Source organism: Vigna angularis, chromosome 2 (assembly GCF_016808095.1).
Source record: "Vigna angularis cultivar LongXiaoDou No.4 chromosome 2, ASM1680809v1, whole genome shotgun sequence".
Lineage (NCBI taxonomy): Eukaryota > Viridiplantae > Streptophyta > Magnoliopsida > Fabales > Fabaceae > Vigna > Vigna angularis.
The window spans coordinates 6,995,145-7,022,808 of record NC_068971.1 but is presented as its reverse complement, the minus strand read 5'-3'; the positions used below and the strand labels follow the sequence as shown (position 1 = coordinate 7,022,808).

The window sequence follows — 27,664 nt, the reverse complement described above, 5'->3', positions numbered from 1 at the left end:
GATTGAATTAGGTTGAAGTATCTTTACCTCCTAAGTTTTGTGGGATTGAATTAGGTTGAAGTCCACTTCTTAACATGGTATTAGAGTCAAGTTAAAGTTTATCCTAACAAGATTCGTGTGGACATATTGTTTCACCCCTGTCTGACCACTATTAGATAATCTATTAATGTCTAGTCTCATGTTCAAAATGTATATACCTTGGCATGAAGGATATGTTGAAAGTCTCACATTGACTAAAGATAAGACCAATTTATAGTATATAAGTAAGTGCAAACCTCACCTTATAAATTGATTTTGTGGGATTGAGTTAGGTTTAAAGTCTACTTTTTAACCGTAACCATGATATTACTATTGTGAAACTTTCACGATTGTGAAGTAATTCTCAATCACAGAAAATGAAGTTGAAATAGTTAAGTGTGTTAAATATATTTTTGGTATCTTAATTTTAAGTTAAAATTAAAATTAGTCTCTTTTTTAAACTTTGATCCAATTTAGTTAAAAATGTTAGATTTAATCTTTTTAATCAAACTTTATTAAATATTGTTTTGATATTTGAAACATATTTCATAATAATATCTGTATTGTTTACCTCATTTAAAACATTTTTTCTTCGATGTTAGTCAAGAAACATGTTTGAAACCTCAAATAAATTTAATAAAATTTGATTAAAAGACTAAATTTACACTGTTCTGAAGATGAGAAACTAAATTAGTCCAAAAATTTGAAAAGCAACTAAATTTTAATTTTCACTAAAAAGTTAAAGAACCTAAAACATATTTCACTCAATAAATATGATGGAACGAATATAATTCTGAGAGTGAGATATCAGAAGGAATGCGAAACATCTCATTGTTGAGTTGAAGATAGTGTGGCTATAATATTCAGAAGCATAATGCTGTTTATTGATTTATATACAACATAGGCAACAGCTCCTAGGTAATAGCACTTCTCTTATATGCTGATTTGTATAAAGAAGGTTTTAAATTACATATACAAGCTCTCAATATTCTCTGTACAGTACAGCCTCCAAAGGTTACCTCAACAGGATTCTCTCATTATCCTGCATTCCTAGGACAGCCATCTTTATAAGATGCACACAAAACCCAAATGAAAGTAAATTACATGCACATGCAACTATCTGCACTTTACAAAATGTTAGTAGAACTTGTGATCATTGCTCCTCTTGTGTGTCCAATATTTCACCATTTGGAGTTATATAGGTGGCTGAGAGGGAAGCTTATTTTGTTTTAAGAAAATATTTAAAATCTGTGTTCAGGCACAAACCACTGCTAACACCTTAAGCAGATAAGATAACACTCTCTGATCTGTCAGTTAAAGATGGCCCAGATGATTTTGCTCTCTCTGAGTTAGCATTGTACAATGACAGCATCCTTCTCTGCATTAATTCCAAATGTTTGGTGAAAAGTGAATCGTTGAGTATAGATTTTGATGTCATATTTGTTAAGTAAAATTCAATAAATCAATAAAGATGCTAAGATTTTTTTCAGCAAAATGATAGGAGAATGAATACTTCTGCCTGAAAAACAATAACACATGAAATTTCACCTCAGCAATCAGTGTAGTAAAAGTATGAACTAACAAATTATGTATATTAGTGAAACTCTAATTCTGATAACACCACCTAAAGAGCTTTTCTAAGTTTCTTATTTCTCATGTAATTAAGTCTCTTTATTACCACTACTCTGTATTCTATCCTTGCACCCCTATCACAGAACATGGGTATAAAATGGGCAGAAGAAAAACTATCCAAACTATTTAAGGAAAACTCTACAGGGTTCCATTAGGACACTAGTTGTGAAAACAGAAATAGATTGTGTCTAAGAAAAGGGAAATAATTATTATTTTGAAAGTGCAAAAATCATTCAAAATTACTTTCAAGTAATTAAAAGTATTTGATATAGTTTATTAAATACTGCTTCAAGATACTATTACACAGAGTAATTCATCTTCCATTTACAATATCAGAAATGGGTTTGAAAGTGCTTATTTTATTATGGTCAGCTTCAGACAATGTTGCATTGTTGACATTCAACACTAAAACTATAGGCAGACATAATCAGAATAATTCAACTTTTTGTTTTAAGCAAAGAAAAGCATTCAATATGAAAAAACAAAGATCAATTTTGAATCAGAAGCCCCATCAAAAAAAGTTCTGTAGTCCCAGACTTAAACCTTACACTCTGTAGTTTCCAGCAACAAAATACCTAGATTGCAAAATCAGTTTTTTTATTACATTAACATAATCCCACAGTTGAAGACATCCTCTTACAACAAGCATCATAATATCTAATAAATGAGGTAGAAGGTCAAGAGATGAAAAGGTATCCAAATATATTCATGTGTGCAAAAAGTAATAGACTGACCAAAAGGTACCAACGAATGAGACGCAGAATGTTAAGAAGAACACTTACTTCATTCTCAAACTCAGGACTTCTTAAATTGGTGGAGAGGTTTCTCATCAGCAGCAATACCTGCTAAAGAGAAAATCGCCATATAAATCTGCTACATTGGCCAATAATTTAAGCTATATAAACAGTAGGCTTCCCTATCAATTGTAGTCTGATAGCTCAAACCTTGGATACTCACTCACCAAGACACCATAAGATAGCAGAGAAATAAATAAATAAACAAATGGTATGTGGCCAAAAAAAAATAAAAGACTTGCGGTCACTTACGGTTTTCACATTTATTGGGTCCATCTGTTGCAGTGTTTGTAAATGATTAGTCACATTTGGATCGAACACACATCCAATGAAGCTATATACTTGTGCAAAATCTGGCATTGCTGTTTAATAGGACAGGTGAACTTGTCAAACAGCATGGAAAACAAAACGCATGTGCATAGTAATTAAACAGATTATGAACACTGGAAGGAAACACCAGGCATCTTGCATGCCACACATCATGATGAACTTAATAGCAGTAGTACTTGAACAGTTGTAAATGAATATAAGAACTTTGACAGATTGACATTAGATAATGGAATCTGCTGCTTATTCACCATGCAGTAAACTAAGAATGGACTATGGAGCACCGATTACATGAAGCTCGGACACGCTTCATAAATCTGAGTCCCATCTCTAACATGTATAGGACACCCACACGCGTACGACATGTATCAATAAAGTGTCTAATATGAAAGACATTTTTTTGTCTTTCACATAGCTTCAACACAATGTTAATAACCACAAATCCAATAATTTTCTAAAAAAATCCAAAAACTTTTAAACTTATTACATAGGTTTCTATTATGATTATAAAAAACTTTTTGCTTTTTGGACATTAGATAGATAAATTAGATTCATTTTTGTCTTAGTTGACAATGTGCTTAGATTATTATATTTAAATAATCTTGTTTATAGATAATTTTGAGGATATAAATACATAACGATCTAACCGTGTCCTACATTTTAGAGACTACACGTGTTGAAGTGTCTGTGTTTGTGTCGTGTCAAGTGTCTGTGCCAGTATCTGTGCTACATATTACACTCTTACTTTTATAGGTGTTGCATTAAATGCTTCTAGTTCATTAAATACATAAAATGCATGAGCTAGATTCTGATTTCTGAGGGCTTTGTTCCAGCTTCTTAATACTCAACCCTAAATCAACTCTTCAGTATTTTATTTAATGTGAACTGAGGCACTGGTGTAAAATATTTATCTTTTTGCCTACAGCCCCGTATCCAAGTAGTGGTTTATGGTCTTCTATTTAGTTTCTTTCTAGATCCTTCTGGGTTGTTTCTTTGGTTTTTTGGCCGTGGTCTGCATTCTTAGAATACTCTTTTCCAATGAACAAATGGAAACTTGAAAGATACTTTGTCTTAATTTTTTTGTACTTCCTTGAAATGACAGCTTCAACAAGAAACACCATGGATTCCCAAGGCCTGTTTCCTATAAACGCTCGATACTTAAATCTGTTAAATTGAAGTACAACCCCCAACTAATCTGATTATTAGAAATGCCTTGAGAACACAAACAAGAAGAGATAAGGTACAAGGAGTCATAGTAAAAAACGGATATATGGAATAAAAACGGTCTCTTTGGATATACTTCTCTATAAATACTGCTAAGAGAAGAAAATACCAAAACAGATTAAACCAGTTTCTCCATAAACTAAAAATAGCTTATATACAAATTAGTTTGTAAAAGTTCCCATGCTGCTTTTCTAAAAGGTTATTTTAATTTATATAAAAACTAATTTTAGCCTATAAAGAAATTTATTTCAATTTTTTCTTATTTTCTTCTAAAAAAGCTATCCAAAAATACCTATATATACCTATATATCCAAATGAATATCCGGTGTCCATTATTCACGCTTTTCAGTAAGTTTTCGGCTGTACCAAATTAAGATTTGAGTAAAAAAACGCATTCCTACCTTTAATTGGCTGGCCTTGGTCACCCTGATCTGTCTGTTTGCTCTCATTACTACTGCTGTAGCAGTAATTGAAGGGGTTGACTTTTTGATTCAACACCATATGTTCTAACCATAAAAGTGAAAATTCATGTTAACATAAATTTCAACATATCTAAATTTGTCAAAGAATACATAAAAAAGATACGTAATGACATAATTTAAGATTTTAAAAAATACAGTTCAGGCTAAAGAATACCTTTTGTCGCTTTAGGAAGAAGACCAACTTGTGGCGGAAGATTATAACCCCAAGATGGCAATGGCAGACTGCTAACTGCAGTTCTAAGCACAGATGACGAGTCTGGCCTATAAATGAATGACGATTCCGACAAAGCAGATGAAGATTGCAAAGGCCTTGTAACTTTGGATATAGTGAGAGCTGATAAAATGCAAACAATAAAAGACTTATTCGTGCATTGATTATGACCCTGTTTGGATATACTTCTCATCAAACACTCACAACAGAAGAAAATAAAAATACAAAATAAATCAAACTTCTTTCATAAGTTAAAATCAACTTATGTACTTAGAAACTACCTCATTCAACTTCTCCCAAAAGTTAATTTTAATTTATGGAAGAAACTTAATTCATTTACTTCTTATATTTTTTTCTTCTATAAGTTTTTTATGAAAGTTTATTCAAACAAGACCTAAGGTCACATATACTTGAAATGAAGTTGGTCACACTAACCATTTTTAGAAGCCTTTTGTGGGTATGGATGAGCAGCTTTTCTTTTGGGTCGAGGGGGAGGTACATGTTCACTTGTTCCATTCTTCTGAACTTTCATGAAATACTTCTGTGCATGACTTCTTATCTTCCAAAAAGAGGAAGGGATGAAAAAAATTCAATTCAGAAGTGTTGAATATTTGAATAAGTGTAATCTCAACACTCAGCAGCAGTAGCACACACACACACATATATATATATATATATATATATATATATATATATATATATATAGATTGTAAAAAGAGTACAAGAGAAGATTCAGATGTCCAGTTCAGACTAGGAGAACCTGTCCTACTTTTCAGAATACATCAAAAAACAGTTTTTACAAGATTTTCTCTTTCTTTAGTATAGCTTTTCAAATAGAAAAGCTACACTATATACGTGTATTTCACTATGAGATGATGAACATATCACATCCCCTGCCCCTAGGAATGTAAAGAAAAGCACAGATGAGTAGATTGTATTCAATTTAAAAAATGCTTACTAAGAAGATGTAAGTATTGATTTGATGGAGAAAAAGGTTAAATTAGCTTTCTAATGATGGATGATATTTCTTAAAAGCCAAACTCAGGTTTGAGGTTTCAATTGGCTTTTTTAAGGAAACTATCATGTCAACCTTTATTCATTTTAATATATATATATATATATATATATATATATATATATATATATATATATATATATATATATATATATATATATATATATATCTTCTTTTGTTTGTGTGTCTGTGTGCACATAAAAGGTATATATTCCAAACCAGAACCTGACCCTTTTAAGGTGGAAAAAATCACGAAAGTGGTAAAGGTTCTCTTAACAAAGCTTTATCCATAAGTTCAGGTAGGAATCAAACTATGTTAGTATATATAAGAAACGTGATCACCTACCAGCTATGCTTGATCTTTAACTGATAATTTCTTGAGGACGAGCGCTAGAACCACTGGAACACATTTTTTTTTTTACTAATAGTTAGAATTATTGAAAACTATAAAATTATAATGAAGGTTTATAAATAAGATGTGTGACAAGTAAAACTTCATGATTTGAAATGAACTTTAAATAAATAGAAGAGTGTGCACCAATATTCTCATTTTCTGAGACAATCTTAAAGCCATTAGTGTCATTAACACTGAATAGTTACCCAGATGCCCAATATGGGAATGAAAACAATGTGCAACAACAAATAAATGTCCAATTGCAAATTTTCAAGCACACAGACGCTCTTATCGCTGGTGTAAAAATACCTGGATGACTGTTTTTGAACCCACAAATGCTTCAATCTTCTTCCAGTCACGGTCGAATCTGAAATCAGTAAAGAGAAAAAACCCATAAGCAAAATTATGCAAACAACAAAATTGAAATTTTTTTAGCCACCCAACTGAAAAAGGAACCCAAAAACCAAAAGGGTCTCCACTGCAGCAAAAATCACAAGCACAAACAGAACCCAAAATCAACTCATCATGGATAACAAAACCCAACACAGCATCCAAACAAGTCTTAAACTTTATCACGAATTGAAACTTGAGAGCAAAATGAAACTTCAATACCATGAACGAATCATACAAGTTACAGAGAAGAAAGAAAAAGAAAAAGAAAAGACTTACAAGTGAAGAGCTTCGAGAAACTTGTCATGTTCGTGGTCCGTCCAGTTCTCTCTGGACTTGGTAATGGTGTAAGGTTTCCGAACCTTCTTATTGAGATCGTCCATGTTGAAGGGGTCGAAGAAGGGAAAAGTTTGAGGGGGGTTTGAGTTGAGGGACACCATTAATGACACCAACACTGTGTTCAAGAACCTCTTCAGTTGTCAAGTGTTGTTGGTGTTGGTAACTTAGCTTAGAGAAGTTGAGTGGAACAATGAGAGGCAGTGATTTTAACTTTGATTTTTTCCACAAGTTATTAGAACCAACCTTTCTCTCACCCTTTATGTACAGACACACAAACATGGCACTAAGACATGTGGCAACAGTTAGTGGGTCGTTATTCTTTCTCAGACAACAACGTTTGAGGTTCACCCAAAAACAACCTTTTCTTTTTCCTTTTATTTTCTTCTTTTACACAAATTTATATGCACTCCATAAAACGACAGAACTTTGTGCTATTGTTTAGTCGCCATTGCTGGTATTTTTCCAGTTAAAAGTATACTTTTATCTTAAATACTTCAACACGATAACTTTTAGATGTTCTTTTATCTATGAAAATGGTTTGATTTTTGTTTCTTGAGTTTTTTTTATTGTATAAATAGTATAAATATGTTAGAGATCTCACAAGATAAATTAGAATTATAATAAGTATAAATATAATCTTATTAGTTACTTTTGTAGTATTTAATTAGATTTAAAATATATTTTTTAGTATAATATTATAATTATTTAAAAAAATTATTTCAATAAAATTTGTTATTTGTTATCTTATATATCACTACAAAATTATATAATTATACCATGGGTTTACTTTTGCGTTACTGGTTATTTATTTTAATCCCTCGCGGTTGACAAAACCATTGGAAAAATTATCGTCCGCAAATAATTTTTGACAATTTTATTCAAAACTGTCGTCATTTACAAGGGTTTTGGAAACCACGGCCAATTGCGCGATTTTTACATAAACTGCTAGTAGGTGTTAAGGCTACTAAAACCGCCGAGACTTGTATGAATTGTCCAAAATCGTCAGAACTTGTGTAGGTTATCTAAAATCGCAAAAATTTTCTATATTTACTTACTTGAGGTTTCAGAAACTGTCAATCAATGATACAATTAATTTTATTTTTTAATTATTTAAAAAATTTGTTTAATTTGATTAACAATAAATATATTTAATTATAAATCATAGTAATCTAAAACCAAAAATAATTAATATTATATAAAATAGTTGTGAAGATTAAAAATGTAAATAATTTGTCAACTTAATAATTCGTGGTTTTTAATAACAAGTTCCAAAACATGTTATTTTTATTTTATTACATAAGTTAGTAGAGAGTGGAGTTTGCCGCACCGTAGTGATTATGGTAGTGAAGGAATAGTATAAACAAAATTATACGTTTTCAATATTGTATTCTTTTTTGGATTTTCGATATTTATATTTTATGATTGACAAAAATATACGTAAAACTTATAAGTTGAGTTCTGGTAATTATGATGTTTCAATTCAAATAATTATTCTAGATATGATTATACCATTTAAAACTTTTCATCTCAGAACTAGTTTTAGAATTAGAGATGAGAAATGAATTAATTCCTAACTTATTTTAGTAATAGTTTTTTTCTTTAAATAATTAAAATATTCTTAACTTATTTGATAATCTATTTTAAAATTTTATATAATTATATCTTTGTTATTAATTTTGAAGAAAAGAATATAAATATCATTTTAATATTAAATATTTTATTACATTTTTTTATTTTTACGAAATATGAAAAGTTTCATAAATTTTATATTTTTCGGACAAATATAAATATAAATTTTTACTACATAAATAAAAACAAAAATAGTTAAATTTACATCCTTTGTCACCACGAATTACAATAAAAAAAATTGTGTAACCTTCCTCTTCACTCAATAAAGTATCCCTCCTAAAAGATTTATTATTATTATTAAATACAGAAAGATCTTTAAAATAACATTATTTTAATTAAACTACTTTTAAAAAAATTAAACCATTCAACATTTATATTTAAATTTAATTTAATACATATAAAGTAATTTTTCGAAAGATAGAAGAAAGATAAAATACCTTAATTCTATGTTCCTTTGAAATGATTTTATCGTAATTGCATATTAGTAGTGAAAATGAAAATAAGATGATTTGTCACGTTTACATGTAGTGATTATTTGAAGGAAAAATCAAGCATAAATTTGTGAGATTATTATACCAAATTCCATCTTGCTAATTAGAAAGGATTTGTGGTTGTTTCATGCATTTTTATCTTCTTCTTACATGTTTTGTTGGTTTCAAGTGAAGTCATTTCAGATGTGATGTGTATTTTTCTTGTGATCTTCTCCTCCTGCAGCCATTAAAGGTGAGTTTTGTGAAGTTAGTAGCATGAGAGAGGTAAAATTCTTAATTTAATATATATATATATATATATATATTATCTTACTCATAAATATCATGTTATATTATTATTATCATTAAAGATAATTTCATAATATTTATTTATTTATTAAAATACTTTTTCTAATTTATCACATTAATCAAATTCTTTATAAACTTTATTTTTAATTATACTATTAATCACTTCCAAATCCTTTAAAAAAAAATAATACACATTTTACTTTCAAATCCCTTCAATTTTTTTTATTTACTCTTTTTCAAATCCTTTAACTCAAGTGAACACATAATAAATTATGGATAAAAATCCTCTAAAAATGTTTTTTCTTAAATTTATTAATCAAAATGAGTTGATTAACTGAAGCAAAATAAAAAAAAAAATACATTTTTTTTCCTAGAATAAGATGTCATTAACAATATTTTTTTGTAATCATGAATGAAACACAGTTCATCGAAAAAAGGTGTTGACACTATAATTATTTATGATATGTAGTAAATACTAACTTGAAAGATTCTAAATTGACTTTCATCGTTATAAAAGTGATATATTACCCTTTAAACATGACTTTATGTTTGTTTGCCCCCTTTTCTTTTTTTCTCAGAGTATATGAGGACTAGGGTTTAGGGATCATAACTTAAGCTGATTGAGATTTAGGTCAAAATTCAAGCAGATATATTGTAGTTGCATTAACTTTTTGGAGGACTTAATAGTCAACAACTTCTTAGCTCACAATAACTTGTTTTGTGTCAACTTCTAACAATGATTTTCTATCTTTCTAACAATGCAAAAGTCTACTTAGTTATAAAGGGATGAAAATGACAAGTTGAAAAAAAATCTATTCAAAATAAGCTGAAAAATAGTTATAATTTATATATATATTCAAAATAATTCACAATCCATTATCGAATACAATTAGTTTCTTTATAATTTATATTAAATTATAATAATTACAAAGTCAAATATTATTCTTTAAAGATTAAATATGTTTTTAGTTTGTTGAATATAGAAAAAAAATTATATACAAGATTAATCTCCTTTGTGTTGAATATATATATATAAAATCCTTTATTTATAATAGAAGAAATATGTGTTAAATTTAAAATACAAATAAAAATAAATAGAAAACTAACTAAAGATAAAAGATAAAAACAATATATCTAATATAGTCTTTAAGTTTGGACGCGAAATTGAAATTTGGGTTTACTTAAAATTTTGATATATTTTAATTTTCAAACTTTAAAAATTAAAAGATATAATCTTAATTTAATGGTGTTAATATTTTTTTTCACATATTAAATGACTTTGTAAGCTAACATTTGAGTTAAAATATGTTAAATGATGTAAATAAATAAAGGTCAAAAACATAATTTAATAAGTAAAAAAAATTAATGCAATTGGATTAAAAGAATTATATTTATCCATTTTTAAAATTTAAAAACTAAATTATATTAAAAACATAAATAAATTTTAATTTCACATTAAAATTTAGGATTATAAACATATTTAATATTTTTTAATTCATTATTATTATTATTATTATTATTATTATTATTGTTATTATTATTATTATTACACTCTGCACTTACAAACTTTATGCATTCTTATGTAAGTTCCTAATATATTGAATAGTAATTAATGGTGGTAATTAATTTCTTATTTAATATGAGAATTATGTTAGTTGTTCACGATAGAAACTGACATACAGAAATTTGAAAAAGATTAAGGGTATGTTTACTTTGGAAAGATGATTTGGAGCAGAGTTAATGAATGAATTTGAAGCTAAATTTTTTTGTTGTTTATTTAAGTGGATTTTGAGGTAAGTGAGGATAAATTTGAAAGTAAAATTTATGAAAATTAGTGTAAGATTTGACCGATGTGACAGATAAAAAAATTATTTAATTAGTAGAGATTAAAAATTACCAAAATATTCCTAGTTATAAAAGTAATATAAAATGATAATTGTTAATGTTATATTTAATTGTAAAAATGTTTATAAGAAGAAAAAAAATTAAAATTAGTTATTAAAAGGTAAAAAAATAGTAATTTAGTAAACTGAAATAATAATAATAATAATAATTATTATTAATTATTATTATTATTTATTATTATTATTATTAATTATTATTAATAATTTATGTTGTGAATCCTTTACATTCTCATGTACATAACTTGTTATGGTAAAAAAGTATGTAACCTTGAAAATAAAAAATGGTAATATATATTTTGTATGCATTTAGAATAATTGCAATTATTTTTTACTATAAAATATATTCAATGGTTTCCTATACAGGTTAGCCAACTCAGTAAGCGTTTCGTAGAAGAAATCATAACTATAGACAACTTATTACAAAGTTCAAACCAATTGCTTGTCAAGGACAAAAATGAAAATTTATCCCAAATTCCTTCAAATCAAAGCACTTTGCGATGAATAAAAATCAACAAATCCCACCATTACTCGTTTTTCTTTCCTCTTAAATCCATGCAAGTGAAAGTATTTTTTTATTGATAATTCGTCAACACAATTCTCTTTAAACAATAAATTATGAGTAAATGAACTCAACATAAAAATAGAAGGGATTGTGTTTATTTAAAAAGTAAAAGGTAGTGTGGTGTTGCAGTCATATTTCTGAATCAAGTCAAAACTATTTAACAAAATTCCGTATTGTAAAATGTAGCTTTTGATTTTTCCCAAGAGGATGTTTTCTGAACAACACAGAGAGCAGCTTTGTAGAGATTCCATGGGAGGTACGGTTGTCTTTTCTGTGAGCTGATACTGATGGGAAATGTTTAACCAAAGTATCACATGAAATATGTGTTTGAGTTGATGGGATTTCTTAGTGGCACAAATATCATAGCTAGATATTTTGTTGGTTAGCAAGACTTAGATATTTTGTTTGAATTATAGAACTTTTTCATAATTATGTCGGATTTTAGAATACAAATACATATTCTTCTATACTACCAACAGGGCTTCGTCACACAAAGGGAACTGTTAATCATGTAAGTTCCAATGTTAATGAGCCATCCAAAGTGCTAATCTCATCACTCATCTCACTCTACAACAGAACTTCTCCATCAAGTCTTGTGCAGAACTCGGAAATAGGTTATGTATAAAAGTCAACTTATGTCAATCAATACAAAAATATATAACAATCCATAAAACTATTTCTACAACGTTAATCTTTGTGTTGATCTCCTTTCATCACATTATTTTATTACGTGTTAAATTTTCTTGTTTTTTTTTTTCGTTTTACTGTTTACAGTTCATTAGAAAAAATAAGCTGTTCAAGTACGTCTCATTTATAAGTAGCTATTTTCGTTTGTGTTTTTTTAATTATTTTACTAATTTAATGCTTAATATTCTTTCATTGCATGTACTCAAAATGTGTTACAATATAACGGGATTTATATAATTTTAATTTTTCTATGATATATGTAAACTGTTCATGAATTGTTAATATCGACGAAATTATTAAATTTGGTATTAATCATTTATACAATCTGTCTAGTTTCAATGTGATTTTATTTATTTAATTAAACAAAATTATTAGTTTAAAGTTCTTCAGTACTGTCAACTTTGAGCAAATAGATTCCCCTCAACTCATAGTACAAAGAATCTTTATAATCTATTTGCATTGGCCCTAAAAAATGAGTTTTTTAAAAATGTTAAAAAGATGAAACTGAACAGAGAAAAGATAAAATATAAACTAGCAACCATTCATATTATCTTTCTCCTACAGCCGAGATGGGAAAATGAACACAACTTTAACTTTTCGGTTTCTAATAGATGAAGTAAAATAAAATATAAAAAAATTATACAGTGATTAAAATTTATAACGTACTAAACCAATACATAGAATTAGATAGTTACAAACAAATTAAATTTCCGATTATCGTTGAAAAAAACTCATATCCTGTACGCTAATGCTTAAACACTATTTTATTGTAATTAATACTACATATTTTTATTTTCTACAATAATGTCTTGGATTAAATTCCAACGAATATTTTTACCTACTACTTTTTATCAAATTAAGTTTAACAAATTACTTTTACATGTTGAGTTCAATATTAATAGAATAACGAGCTTTCAACCAAAGGATTAAATAATTTTTTTGAAAATCAATGATAATGGATTATAAACAATGTTATTATCTACAAACAAAGTTAAATCAATTAAACTGAGAATCGCTCCACTGGTGCAATACTTGAGAAGGTTGAGAAATAAGTGTTACAGATCAAACTGCAACAGGACAACCCAAAGATCATCACACGAGGCCAAGTGCATACAAAATGAAATCTCATGAAATTCTTCAATAAATAATAAAGAAAAAGAAGCAAAAGAAGAAGAAAAAGTTATGCTCTACACTATAAATACATTCCAATCTTTGACAAAGAAACATTTGAAAGATCATCAAATCACGTGACAGGAGTAATTTACAAGCTCCTTTTTGAGTATTACAGACCTAGAATCATTCTCTATTCAATCCAACGAGTAACTCCATCTTCGCCTACAGTTGCCAATATCTCAACGCGTACATCCAAAACAGCCTAGTATTTGTGTCAATAAGAGGAAGTGCGCAAGGATTAACCGATCAGTTTTCAGAAATTTAACAAACTAAATTATCAGCTTGTATATGATCATAGCCAATGACAAGCATGGATATAACAATGAAGCAACACGAATTATTTATTGTATACTATGTATGATGCATCAGAGAAACGACTTGCTCTAGTAAACTGATGAAAGAAGCTAATAGTTGACAATTTTTGTTCATACGAAAAATTAAAATGGCAAGCGAAGAAACAAAATGAGCCCCTAAAAGCCATCTCCTCTACTTCTCTCTAACGAATGTTCCACACAAAGTAATAGAATATTTGAGGAAAGTTAAGAAAGATGAGGCTGTACAATTACAAGTTATAACCAATTTTGGAAAGCCTCAACACCATATTCAGCCAACTAAAAATGTTTTGCAATTAATTATCAGATTGCAGGGAACCATTTAAATGTCATACCAATGTATCAAACACTGATTGCAACAAATAAAAAACAAAGAAAACTTACTGATGGGTTTCTGCAGTTCACCAGTCTGCATTCCTGTAAGGAACCTTCTAGTGTCCAGTTTTCCCAAACATCAAAACTATGACTAGCAAATACAAACTCCATTCTTCTATTGATCTGCAAAAATGACAGTTTTTAACCAAATTAAAAAAACATCGTCTTTGAAGTGAAACATAAATAACAATTTAGCCGTATGTCTAAAATTTTAGCTTTTGTAGAAAATATACTACTCACACAAATACAGCATGCGAAAGAATCAATATATATGATAATAATAAATTCTAAAGGATATATATGATAAAATTGATAAACTGAGCATGATAATGCAATTTTACCTGCAATAATTTACCACCGGCAGCAAGAGATCGCAATCCAATTGTGTCCTGAAGCAAATGTATTAACACTCAAATATCAGCTAATTTGCAGAACACTTGAGCTAAAAATATATCTTACACCATTGCAAAATCCTAAACTAATATTTGAAATCCCTGATGCCACGTAAAATAAAGTGACTAGGATAAGTGCAAAGTTCCTTCAAGACAAACCTTGCTTCTGAAAATGATAAGGAACTGTGCAGCAGGGTCTCTTTTTGACACATTAGACATGGAATCCATGATCCAACCTCCACCTTTAACTCTTTGCCTTGAAACATGAAGGGCAGGGCGGTCTCTAGCATACAGTGCTATAACATATCCATCTCTCAATAGTTCAGTACAGTTTCCACTAAGTCTCACACTTGATTTTACTTGAGAACTAGTTGGTTCTTGCATTTCTATTGGAGTTTTTCTACTTCTTGAATCTTCAGAGCTGGAGCTCAAAGCTTGATCAGTGCCACTCATAGCAGTGTCATCTCTCTGAGACGTGCCTTCTTTCTCCAGTGCAGAAGGATCTTCTGGTTTTTGTTGGGACTTTTGACGGGTATGCCTTTTTTTGGCCTTTTTACCTGACCTGCTACGCCTTCCTTCAGACCTAGCAGAGGTACTATGAGACAAACTTGAAACCTGAAGCTGGGATGAAGACTCTTTCACTTGAGTACTTCCTTTCTTTTGGGAACTATCAGGACTTAAGTGAACATCATCTGTTTGCTCTCTAACAATAATCTGGAGAGCATTTTCTTTGTATTGCTGATCAGATTGTTCGCTTTCATTGTCAACCTCACTCTCTTCTTCCACATCTGACATGGCATTCTTCGGAATAATTCCATCAATGAAGAATGTTTGTAATATGGATATCGCTTTCTCCCTTATCTCCATCCAAACCTCTTCACTGTAATCTGCACTTCGGGGAAGTATCAACACATTAGGCATCTCCTTCACCTGATGTAGAAGACATATCAAAAGTATGTTATAGTACCATCCTTTTTGTTAAACTATCATTGCTATACACTGACAGGACATAATCTAATATGTAATGTAGTGTTTGTGTATATGTACATGATTAAGAGTAGCAAATACAAAAATCAAATTGCATGAAGCCAACAATCTTTTACAAAACCTATTTTAGTTTGACAATACAGTTTTTCCATTAATCCCAGTATTACTCTGATAAAGAATAATCATATTCCAAAGCATCGAGTCCTCTAGATGACAAAGGGGCAAAGAGATGTTTAACCATAACACTGACACGTAAACTTGTATAACTTTTGAATGAAAACTTTGACCTTGATTATCATAAGATGGTATGACCTGTGTCCTGATTGGATACAAAATCTTCAGAGTTTGATACAAATTGTCAGGAAATTCATTGTTTAACTTGAATCATTTGCTAAATTGCATAAATCACTTCTTTATTTGAAGAATTGCTAATTGGTGCCTTATCATGCAATTCTTGCAAAGTGAATCAAGCACACAAAATAGAACGGGTTTTGAGTCAGTTTTGAGAAAATCCTCCATTTGTCAATATGCAACGGCCTGTTATTATGATCATCATAGACTACCAATGTTTGCATTCCATTATCACAAAAAAGGTGCCATATCTTTCTAATCAACTAAGTCTGAGCAATAGCAATACCAGTGTTTGTTTCACAAATTTTTATAAAATTGGAGGGGAAATGGCGAATTCCTTTCCTATTTTGAACCAAAGTCAGAATATTAATGCTTTGTGCCCTCTCTATTAATGCCTCATTTACTCAGTTTGAGTCACCCCCCACCCAGTCTCTTTCCACTTCTATTCTCATGTATTTACTTCCCTGTTACTGTTGCATCAGTTTTTTCTAGTAGGATATTGGGCCAGCAGAAGAAAAGGGACATCGTTATCAGATGAAGCCAGAGTGTTCCTCCACTGTTTGCATAAATGTTGTGGTGCTGCTGCAAGGATCAAACATCACATTTTTGCCCGAATAAAGGAGAATGTTAGATTTGCACATCTATTCATGATGAAGTTAGAGAGACGATTTGAAGCTATTAGGAGATAGAAAAAGAAGATAAAGGGGCAAATGATCAAGAATAATTTGATGTTCGTATCCAAGATGCTAAAAGAACAGAAATGTGAAATCATTTGTGAAGAGGAAGGAGGGAATTTCAGCATCTATGAAGAAAATACAATGAATGAGGTGTTGAACGATAGATAGTTGGTCACTCAAGACATCTACAAATGCATTTATGGCAATATTTTGCCATTTAATTTGGTGAGAAATTCCTAACTATCAAAATGCTGAAATCGGTTGCTGAATATCTAAGGGGTTTAAAACCTCCCACTTATCACAAGGAAAGAGCATCTTTTTTGAAAGAGATACTTGACAAAATCCTAGTTAAGGGTAGTACAATATTTGTTAAGAAATAGACTTTAAGCATAACTCAATCTTACAAAACCAGCTTGTAAAGTGAGATTTGTACCCACTTATGTACTGTAAACTAACCTTATCTCTAGTCGATGTAAGACTTCCAACACACACCCCTCACGTCGAAGCATATACATATTGAGCGTGAAATTAGACATTAATAGGTGATTCAATTGCAGCCCAATAACGGGTGGAACAATAAACTCAACAACAAATCTTGCTATGATAGGTTCTAAACCATGGTTCTAATACCATGTTAAGAAATAGACTTTAAGTTTAACTCAGTCTTACAAAATTAGTTTGTAAAGTAAGATTTGCACCTACTTATATACTGTAAGCTAGCTTTATCTCTAGTCGATGTGAGACTTCCAACAATATTGAATGAGGAAAATGGAGTAGTTTGAAGTAAAAAATGGTTGTCACATTGGGAATCAAAATGGCTATTTTCCGATTCATGAAGTGAGTTGTAATATTCATTATCAATAAGAAAAAGAACATTTACAACTAATCGAAAATTAAAAGCACAAATCCATGCCTAATAACAATAGACTAAGAGCATGTTAACATAAAGAAGCCAAATAGCTCACTATATGGCTAGAAAAATAGAATAAAAAACTTCAAAAGTGTTTGTTGTATCTATCTGTCATCGGCTGTCTTTAGTTTTTATTATTTTCCTCTCTCTTTGTACTTCTGTCACAAGATACATATCTCTCTAAATAAATGACTCTGAAGAGAAATTTCACTTGAATCTCTCAAGTAGCTTCTCTTAAATACTTATTCTCAAGTAAAACAGAGATAAATCACTAGTCACACTGAAAAAAAAAGTGACTGGTTAAATTTAGCAATAAAGCCACCCCACAAAAAAAAAAAGACTAGAAATCAGTATGGCCAAAGTCCAAATGGACAATTTGATCATCATTCGTCATCCCCAAAATCAACATTACTTCGTTCATCTTCATCATCCCATATCAAAAGATCTTCCCCTTCCTCCCATCTTGAATAATATCTTCAATTTCATCCTCATCTTCTATAATGAACTTTCCCTTCATCTCAACCTTTGAGTTTAAGTTTCTTAGACCGATAAAACAAAATGAAAAGAATATATGTATTAAATTTTTAAAGCAGTTTATTTTTTTAAGTTCTAATTCTAAACCCAATCAGACATCTCTCTTCCATTCCTTGCTACGAGCCCCTAGTCAAAACCAATACACAAGTATATTCACCCGTGTAGCACAGCACAAATTGGTAAGAAGAAATTTCTTTTTCAATAATTCATTAATCAACTGATTCAATATTGAATAAACGTATGTGATCATAAGTATCCCCCCTTCTCTTCTCTACACTTTTGTCTTATCTTGAGATGAAAATTATACTCCACAAACACAAGTGCATTTATTTTTTGATGCTTGTGGCAACTTATTTTCTTATTTTGCACTTAATCAAATGCACTCGAGTTCCTATTATATCTGACAGAAGTAAAACTTGACTTCCTTTGAAACATTCAAGTATGAAAGTAAAGGAACAATAAGTTGTGAGTTTCAATCAGTAGTTTAAACTTTTGTGAATGTCTGCATCATACCTTACAAATTAAAGAATATAAAACCTAAATTTACCGTACCCATGCTTCCATCCATTGGGGCCCTTCTGCACCATCCAAAGCACATCCAGCTATGGTTCCATCAATCAAGAGCTGTTTTACAGCACAATCATCCAAAAGCTGACTACTGCCCGTATTTACAAGAAAAGCTCCTATGGAAACATTATATATTTGTAAGATAACTCAAACAATAAATAACTAACAGAAACAAAGAAAAATATATAGTAGCATATGAACAAGTAAATACCAGGCTTCACATGTTGAAGACATTCGGCATTAATAATCTGCATTGTTTCATTTGTTAAAGCACAATGGAGTGATACAAGGTCACTTGCAGCAAGTAAATCATTAAGAGTATCCATTCTTCGTGCTGCAGGAGGGAACTTTGCTTTTCCTTTTCCCTGTGAGTGCAAGGTTGACGACAAAATTATCAATTAGTAAAAACCTTATAGTATTCGGTCAGCTTTGAAACTAGTACAAGTCATGCTAAGTTCCAATGTTCCAAAGAAACAAATGAAAAATGAAAAATAAAGAGAGCAGACTACGAAATAAACATTCAGAAGTTGAAATACAGAACAATCAAGCCTTTTGTAACCCCTTTCACGAAGCTACTGGTACTGAATTAATTGAATATGCATACCCTTGTGCAAGTTTCTAGGGCAACAGAAACCTTAAGGCAAAACGAAGCTGAAACAAATATAACATTTTATGATTGTTATGAAGAAATGAAAAGGCTCATTCACCCTTAACAAAAGTCTGATCAGCATGTTAACAAAATGAAGAAATAGCATACATAGTTATATTACAAAGTTTACTGACTACACAAAATTCAAGCCCCATTTGAAGAGAGTATCATCATATCAAATTTATCCAATAAGAATTTATACCAACAAATAGATTCATCGGCTCTCCAACTAATAAACAATCATCAAACGTGAACTAAAAAAGTACAGACTACTATTTCAAGTTTTTATTTTAAAAAGTCCTCAAGGACTATTATGGAACAATTGCGATTAAGATAAATTGAAGCTTTTGCATTAACCATGGAAAGAGTTTATAGCAACTAATAGTCAATTCTCACAATCAAAAATAGGATACAAATTCATTGGTTTAAGAAAAAACACAGGAATTTCCACTAACAACTTAGCTTAAATTTGGGGGAAATAATCACCTATTTTTTTAAGCTATCTGTAGAAACTGTCAAAATAAGCTATTATTTCATTAAAATAAGTTAAACCAAACAACAGTAAAGTCTCACGTTAGACCACAGTATCTTATTCTTACCTGAAAATAGAATTTAAGTAGATGAAAGAATGGAGGGACTTGAGTATTATGTGGTGCTTAAGTCTCACATAGAGTAATATGCGAAGCTCGGTAAAGTATTCAAGTGTTGGTTCTTCCCCATAACAACTAGTCTTTAAGGTTGGGTTCCCCAATGCTAGGATGCTTATTAATTATTACCGGAGCTGATTGTCAGTGTCTGAAAAATGGCTACTTACAAAGGGTTCAAACTAGTGAAGAGTTATGACTAACGAGAAAGTTGACTAAAGTGTCACCCAGTATCATAGTGTGAAAACTTCTTAAGTGTGGTACTATGATAAGGGTTTCGGTATTCTGGGATGCCTAAGTCCCACACCAAGTAATATTTGACGCTGAAGAGAGTATTTTAGTGTTGGGTTCTTAATTCTTGCCCCTTGACATCTAGATTTTAAGGATGAGCTTTCCAAATGCTTGGGGTGCTTATCATGAAGCATGCTGGAATGATGCCAGGCAAAATTACAAAAGGAAATGAAGGGCATGATAGTTAAGATGAAAGCAAAAATTAGATGATCATGGGGTCAAGTGGATCTGGTTAGGGACAGCATGGAGGAATATATGTTTCATGCATTAGAAGAAATCAAATGTCATGCTGGAGAATTTTGTATGAGTGGAACATTTAAATGGTACATATTATATAACTACTTAGAAAGAGATGAGGTGAACCACAAAGCATTGAAAAAATTTTGGATTCCTTCTGACTTCTCTCTGGAGACCGTCCTTTGTCTTTTAGAGCTTAATCTAAGATTTAAGTATCAAGAATTCGTTAGTTCTGGATAGCAGTACCTAATTATAGTAAATAAAAAATACCGTGTACACTATTCTAGTAACAGAAATGCTTGTTTGCACGGACTGAACAACAAATCCATACATGCTATTCTAATTCTATCAAAAACTGAATTCATTATGAACTACCATTGTCCAGGAATGCGCCAATGAATGGTCAAAGAGCATTTGTGACTTTTCCATACAAATGAGTTCAAACCAAACAGATGCTTTGTTCCAGTATTTCCACCTTTTTGTCTGGTTTCTTGTAAGTTGAATTTCAATAGTGTTAACGCACACGCTAATCATAAAATCCAAACTGTTACACACCAGTTACAGTGCCACAAAAACAAAAAATGCTTCAGAATCATGAAACAAATGCTACAATATCAATTAAGAATCAAGTCTCACAAACAACAAGTGGATCACAAAATTAAAGCATTGATACATCGATTACTATTTTAATTTCAACTGAAGAAGGGTTCTTCACTCAATGAAGGAAAGATTAAAAATACGTACTGCTTGAGTATCAAAATAGAGCACGCTCATTTTGAAGGCCAAGCTGCGAGTGGCCAAAGACCTAGCCGACGCGGAGATTCCGACGATGCCGAGAACAAGGCCGCGGCAGCGGCGCATCCCACGGCAGAGAGGCTGGACGGAGCCGAGCCAGCCGGAGGCGGAGAGCGCGTGGCGGGAGAGGAGGTGCGTGCGGCGGAGGAGGCCGAGGAAGAGCGCCATGACGGTGTCTGCGATCTCCTCGGCGCGCGAGGTGTCGACGTGGACGAGGCGAAGGCCGAGGTCAGCGGCAAGGGCGGAGTCGACGGCGCGGTCGGCGGAGCCGAGGCAGAGGATGAGGTGGTAGGAACGGAGGCGGCGCTGGGCGGCGCGCGGGAGGTAGGCGAGGGAGTGCAGGAGGACCGCGGCAGCAGACTCGATCTTGCCTTCGGAGAGGCGGCTGAGGGGAACATGCTCGACGCCGGCGACGCCGGCGAGGGATTGGAGCTCGAGAGAACAGTCGTCGATGCAGTTTAGGGTGACGACGAGGGGCAGAGACGCAGGATTGTTACGGTGAGGCATTGCCGCACACGATTGGATCTGCTACTCTACCTTCCACTCTTGCCTTCACTCCTTTGCCTTCTCAGTTATGCTTTAAGCTATGCTTTCGCTTTAAAACGCCCTCTCTCTGTCGCCACTTTTGGAACCAGCCATTTTCAACCACCTCTAAGAAATTAAAAAGGATTTTATTTTTTATTTATTTTCTTCTTTTTTTATATTTTCTAATCTTTTTAAGAAATTAATAAAAAATTAATATATAAGAAATCAGCTCATATGGTTTACTCATACTGATATTTTATTAAACTTGATATTAAGATATTTAAATAGTTAAAATTTATTTATATTTGAATCGAAAAATAGTTTGTTTCTTTTTCTATTAGGATGGGATGAATAAAGTTGTATTTTGATATTTTTATATAATTAAAATTCTTAATAGAACTGGTTTTTACGTATAATTATACTTATAGTTGGAGAAAACAGAAACAAAAGAAAAGTAAGTTAGTAATGTTGGCCTATTTTCTACTGAAAATTAAGCTTGCATAGTATAATTGGATTTAATGACAATCAGATTGCGTTTGTTTGGTAGAGGTGAGAAGAGAGAGAAAATAGAAAAAAATAACTATAAAAATAAATGTATTTACTTTAAAAAGAAAATATTTTTTTTATATCGATTACATATATATTTTTAGATTGTAAGCATTTTGAAGATTTTTAAATTGCTTATTAAAGAAAACAAACCTGTAATAAATGCATCAAATACAAAATGCATCAAATACAGTAATAATGAGATTGTTTGGTCATCCTTTTTCAAATCTTTAATGTTTTAAATTTTTGGTAAATAAAATAGAGTAATTTTCCTATTAAGCAAATGTTCACTTTCTTAGTAAATATATATTATTGACAACTAATTCACACTTGTTAATAAAGTTAGTTATTTTAGTTAGTATCATTGATTTTGTCAATTTTTTTTATGAAATGTTGATCTTTTTATTTTCAAATTTTCTCAGAAAATAAATTACATTAATAGTTATATTTACAATCAGACAAAAGTAAGACATTATTTTTTGAGAGAGTGAAGGAATTTTATATGATAAAATTGTTTGAACATATATATGGGATATATGTAGAAATTTAAAATTATTTATATAATAATTAACAATATATTAAACAAATTAAAATAATATTTTTAAACATTATTTTTATAAATATAAATATTTATTTTATTAAAACACCTTTATGAATACCTTCATTATATTAAAAGGAATTATTATATTAACCAACATTCTTTAAAAAACAAAATAATTTACTATATATAAAATAAAATGATTTAATATTTTGAAAATTATTTAAATATATGTAACATCCCAAAAATACAGTGTAAAACCAAATAATAGAATGATCACATATAATAATATTACAGTTCTTACAAAAGATAGGACGTACGGTTAAGGCCGAACGACCTTACAAAAATAGCAGGGAGTTAAAACTGCCCAAATGGCTACAAATATAAGACGAACGACTTATAACTCTTCCTATGCTGAACGGTCAAATCAAAAGATAAAGTAAACGCATGAGTGAACGCTCGTACAAAAGAGTAGGCCAACAACTGACCGAGCGTCCTAAGGTTCGACCTTCATGTTTGTCTCTTCCAATGCTTCTTCCAACAACTCTTCTCCTTCTGCTCCCACCCACAGGGTGATCATCGCAATGACAAGGGCGAACGAACGAGAATACAAGACAAGACAGGAAATAGGGTAAGCTTATGTAATTCAATTCAAGTACCAACATAGATTTCACACAATTCAAATAAACGAGATAGTTCATTCACTTTTACATGCAAAGCCTAATACTAGACTCTGACTGTCCGGACTGTATGAATTTTGTGTAGCTACGACGTTCGTGCACCCGGGTGATATAGTAACTGGGATATCCTCAATAGCTGCCACCCAAGGTGTAAGACCCAAAATAATTACGATCAATATTATTTTGTTTAGTTTGTTATTTTTCAGGAATTAAATGCGGAATATGTTAAATAACAAAATTTTGTTTAGTTTGAATTAATTATTTTTCAGGAATTAAATGCGGAATATGTTAAATAACAAAATTTTCTGATATTGTAATTGACATCAATAGGCAGTAACATTTTTCTCTTCAAAGTTCATGCTTGGTTACATTTTTTTATTGCCACTTGTTGGTGTTTTCTGAAAATTATTTGTGCTAAGTCATCTTACTAGTAATAGAGGCTTATTGAATGGACGTTAGACTTAGCCATTTAAACACTAAACATTATTTTATTTTTTCTTAAGCTAAGCTTCCCTATGCAATAATTTTCTTAATAAACCGTACCTTACTCTTCTATTCCTCCATAATGTGCAATTATGTTTTGGTTTCCCCACACAAATAGTAGTTATTTACTTTCCAACATAGCATCTTGACTTTCTTGGTTTCATGCACCAAAAGAGACAAAACATGAAATGAACCATGAAATGAGAAAAATGAATCTACGGGAGACATGGAATTTAATTTATGAAAGTTGGGACCCATTCATTTGAAAAACTTCTCCTACCAATTATTAAGTGAATTCTATTTAAGAAATGAAATGGGGGGATATCAAAGGGCAGAGGAGGAGAACGTGAGTTAACTAAGAACTTCCGTCAAATTGTGAATTTGAGAGCAAGCTAAGTGAAAAACTAGCTGTGGACTAGAAGCAGTAGGAGTGAAGGATTCCTTACTGGACTTGAGGTAGGGGAAGCTAAACCATCTCTTAGATATTACAATTTCATATTTCATGATCATGAATCTAATTAGGAGCATATTGGAATTTATTAACAATAGCTATCTGTCTACTTTTGTGAATCTTAGTCTCCTATTGTTTTCTATTTTTCGAGTTACCTTAGTACACTGTCCAATTCTACTTCATTTACCGTTAGATGTAGCCAAATATTTGATATATGGGACATAAGACATATTAATTTGCTTTGACCATTCGGATTATTATTCTATCATCTGTAGTTAGAGAATTAAATTCCGCATGCGGGAGTAATTTGATGACTGCTTTATTTCTGCTACTAAGTCTCTACGGTAAAACATACATTCCCATCTAGTGAACCGTTAGATTGACCTTAAATTTTTATATGTGGACCATAAGATATATTATTTTGCCTTGACCGTTCGGATGGTTACTATGAGACCTGTACTTAGAGGAATAAATCTCGCATGATGGAATAAGTTAATGATCACCTTATTTTCTGATACTAAGTTCCCTCGGGAAAACGTAAATTCTAGCCAAGTTAACCGTTGGATTGATCTGAAATTTTGATATATGGTTTGTAAGACATCAATAGTGAATTCGACCGTTTGGATTAGCCAAATAATGTCTAAAGGTGGATATATAGATTTCGCATTTTGAGGTATTTGAATTTTCAGCTTAGTTCTATCTTTAAACCACGTAAGGAAAATTTAAGAGTTCCACTTCATCAACCATTGGATCGAACTGAAATATTTATTACAGATTTTAGATATATATAAGTTTATTTTGACCGGTCCGATTTTCAATAAGATGTCAGAAGCTATAACAAATATATATGTAGTATTCCAGTATTATTAAGTGTTTGATAATTTGGATTTTTTTTATTGTACTTTTGGAAACTGTACTGCAGTTAGTAAAGTGGTATAAAAAAAAATTAGAATTTAGTGGTCAAAGAAATAATTTTGAATCTAGATTTCAACCAAATAAGAATCATCCCATTTGGAATTCTGTGGGGAGAATAATGAGTAAAATAGTGAGTAAAGGTCATCACTGAAAACTATAAAAAACGTAATTAGAACGTTAAAATCGGTACTGCAGTGGACTCTGTGGTCTAAAAATTTCGAATCTGGTGTCTAAAGAAAGATGTTTGAGTTTAGAATCCAATAAAACAAGAATCAACTCATTCAGAGTTCTGTAGAAAAATTTATGAGTAAAACACTGAGCAAAGGTAAGATTTGACAGCAAATTGTCTTGAATGTGATTTTTTGATTTAATGCAATTTTTGCATGAGATTAGTTTATTGAGATTTGATAGAATAACCATTGATGATTCTCTAGTATTATCGTGTATAACCAGTAGAGATTTATGTTTTATCTCGGTAATTAAAAGGATAATTCCTTTTACCTGAAAAAGGCGATAGGTGGATTCGAGTCCTGTTATTTTCCTCTTACGAAGGAATATGTGTCTTACCTTAAGTTTCTCTCTCGTGCTGAGTATTGTGCTTGGTGAATAGATGTTGATCACCAAAGTTTTTACTCGTAAGACCTTGAAGGACAAGGAAGATATGTCCGAAGCTGCGGGTGGAGGACGACTCTTATCCACGGTTCATATGAGGAACCGGTGTTGATATATGTTTATCAAATTTATATGTGGGATAGAGCCGAGATAGGTCCAATAGCTGCGTGTGAAGGGCCAGTGTCCATTAGTTGTGTGTGAAGGACAAAAATCGATAAGTCTAATATCCATGTGTGAGGAATGGAAAACAAAGTGAGACTCGTGTCCATTTATTTTATACGATATAATATCAAGATATAAAATTTAATGTTATTATTTTGTTGTTTGAAATGGGAAAAACAAGTTTATTTATAACTTATGTCCTTCTGTAATTGGTTAGCTCACCCTATATATGTGTCTACGATGATCGTATAACTCGTATCGTTATACGGGAGTAGATGATGTTTCAGGTAAAGTAGATGATGTTTCAGGTAAAGTTGAAGAAGTTTAGTGCGAGGATGCGATGTGAAAACCTCTATGGGATTTTAGAACATGTATTTTAAATTGTGAAATGTGTGGTTTGTAATTTTAAAGAGTTTTAGTATTTGGTTTGTACTTCAATAAATACTCTTGAAAACTTTGACGATATTATTGTGTAATAATATTAAGTGTTGTGACTTTAAATGTGAATCAATGCTTTGTTAAAAAAAAAATATTTATTGTAATACTCTAAAAATGGGTGTTACATCTGTTGGTATCAGAGCAAAGATCTTCAAAGAACGTTTTGGGGATTTTGGGGAGTGAACTCGTTAGCTTATACATTATAGTTCTGAAAAACTTGTGCTTATGAAAGTAGGTGAAGATATTCACTCAGATTTTGTGCTAAGTGGTATTTAATTTGTTGTGAATAGAGAAAAAGAAAACATGTCTCACACTGATAACCAAACACCCTCTGCTGATGAGTTCTCCTGAGCTGTTGATCGAATGGTAGGAGCATTGGATCGACAGCATACTACTCAAGAACCAAGACATCATTCTGGGTTGAATGATTTTCTGAAGCACAATCCACCAAAATTTGATGGAAAGGCTGCACCAGATCGCGCAGAATCCTGGATTCGAGGACTTGAGAAGATTTTTCGAGTAATGAGGTGCTCAGAGGAAGAAAAGCTGGCTTATGCATCTTTCCTACTGGAAAATGAATCTGAATATTGGTGGGATGGTATGCAACAAATGATGGAGACCAATGGAGAAGTCATCACTTGGAGCAGTTTTAAAACACGTTTTCTGGAAAAGTATTTTCCAAACAGTGCTAAGATCGAGAGGGAAACAGAGTTCTTGAATCTCCGTCAAGGAGGAATGACTGTGCAGGCTTATATCAGCAGATTCGAGTATCTGTCTCGTTTTTACTCTCAAGCTATGTCTAAAGAGTGGAGATGCCAACGATTTGAACAAGGATTAAGGCACGAACTAATGAAGATGATCGTGCCCCTAGAAATCAAGAAATTCCCAGCCTTGGTAGAGAAAGCAAAGAAGTTAGAAAAAATAGAGGTCAATCCAAATCGAATTCTGAAGGCTCAAAAGGATAAGTTTCCTGCTAGAGAACAATTGAGGAAGCCGTATCTGAAACCTCAGCA

At 31.3% G+C, this 27,664-nt stretch overlaps 2 protein-coding genes across 3 annotated transcripts; both read right to left on the bottom strand.

Annotated features, from left to right (window-relative positions):
- Window positions 1–849: 849 nt before the first annotated feature.
- Window positions 850–7,185, bottom strand: LOC108326921 (protein REVEILLE 6). 2 transcript variants are annotated; one of them, XM_017560532.2, is made up of 8 exons: window positions 6,767–7,185; window positions 6,407–6,464; window positions 5,124–5,247; window positions 4,632–4,811; window positions 4,397–4,501; window positions 2,697–2,806; window positions 2,433–2,495; window positions 850–1,396 (listed from the first exon to the last, which is right to left on the bottom strand). In XM_017560532.2, exons 1-8 carry the CDS (start codon window positions 6,925–6,927, stop codon window positions 1,298–1,300), a joined length of 900 nt encoding a protein of 299 aa, XP_017416021.1. In that variant the 5' UTR covers window positions 6,928–7,185; the 3' UTR covers window positions 850–1,297. The 2 variants fall into 2 exon arrangements, with proteins under 2 accessions (XP_017416021.1, XP_017416022.1); XM_017560533.2 differs by having other exon boundaries at window positions 2,433–2,492; window positions 6,767–7,174.
- A 6,202-nt stretch (window positions 7,186–13,387) lies between these two features.
- Window positions 13,388–21,955, bottom strand: LOC108323306 (C-terminal binding protein AN). Its single transcript, XM_017555720.2, has 7 exons — window positions 21,251–21,955; window positions 18,897–19,050; window positions 18,671–18,801; window positions 14,819–15,589; window positions 14,609–14,656; window positions 14,277–14,390; window positions 13,388–13,762 (listed from the first exon to the last, which is right to left on the bottom strand). Exons 1-7 carry the CDS (start codon window positions 21,806–21,808, stop codon window positions 13,691–13,693), a joined length of 1,848 nt encoding a protein of 615 aa, XP_017411209.1. The 5' UTR covers window positions 21,809–21,955; the 3' UTR covers window positions 13,388–13,690.
- Window positions 21,956–27,664: the final 5,709 nt, after the last annotated feature.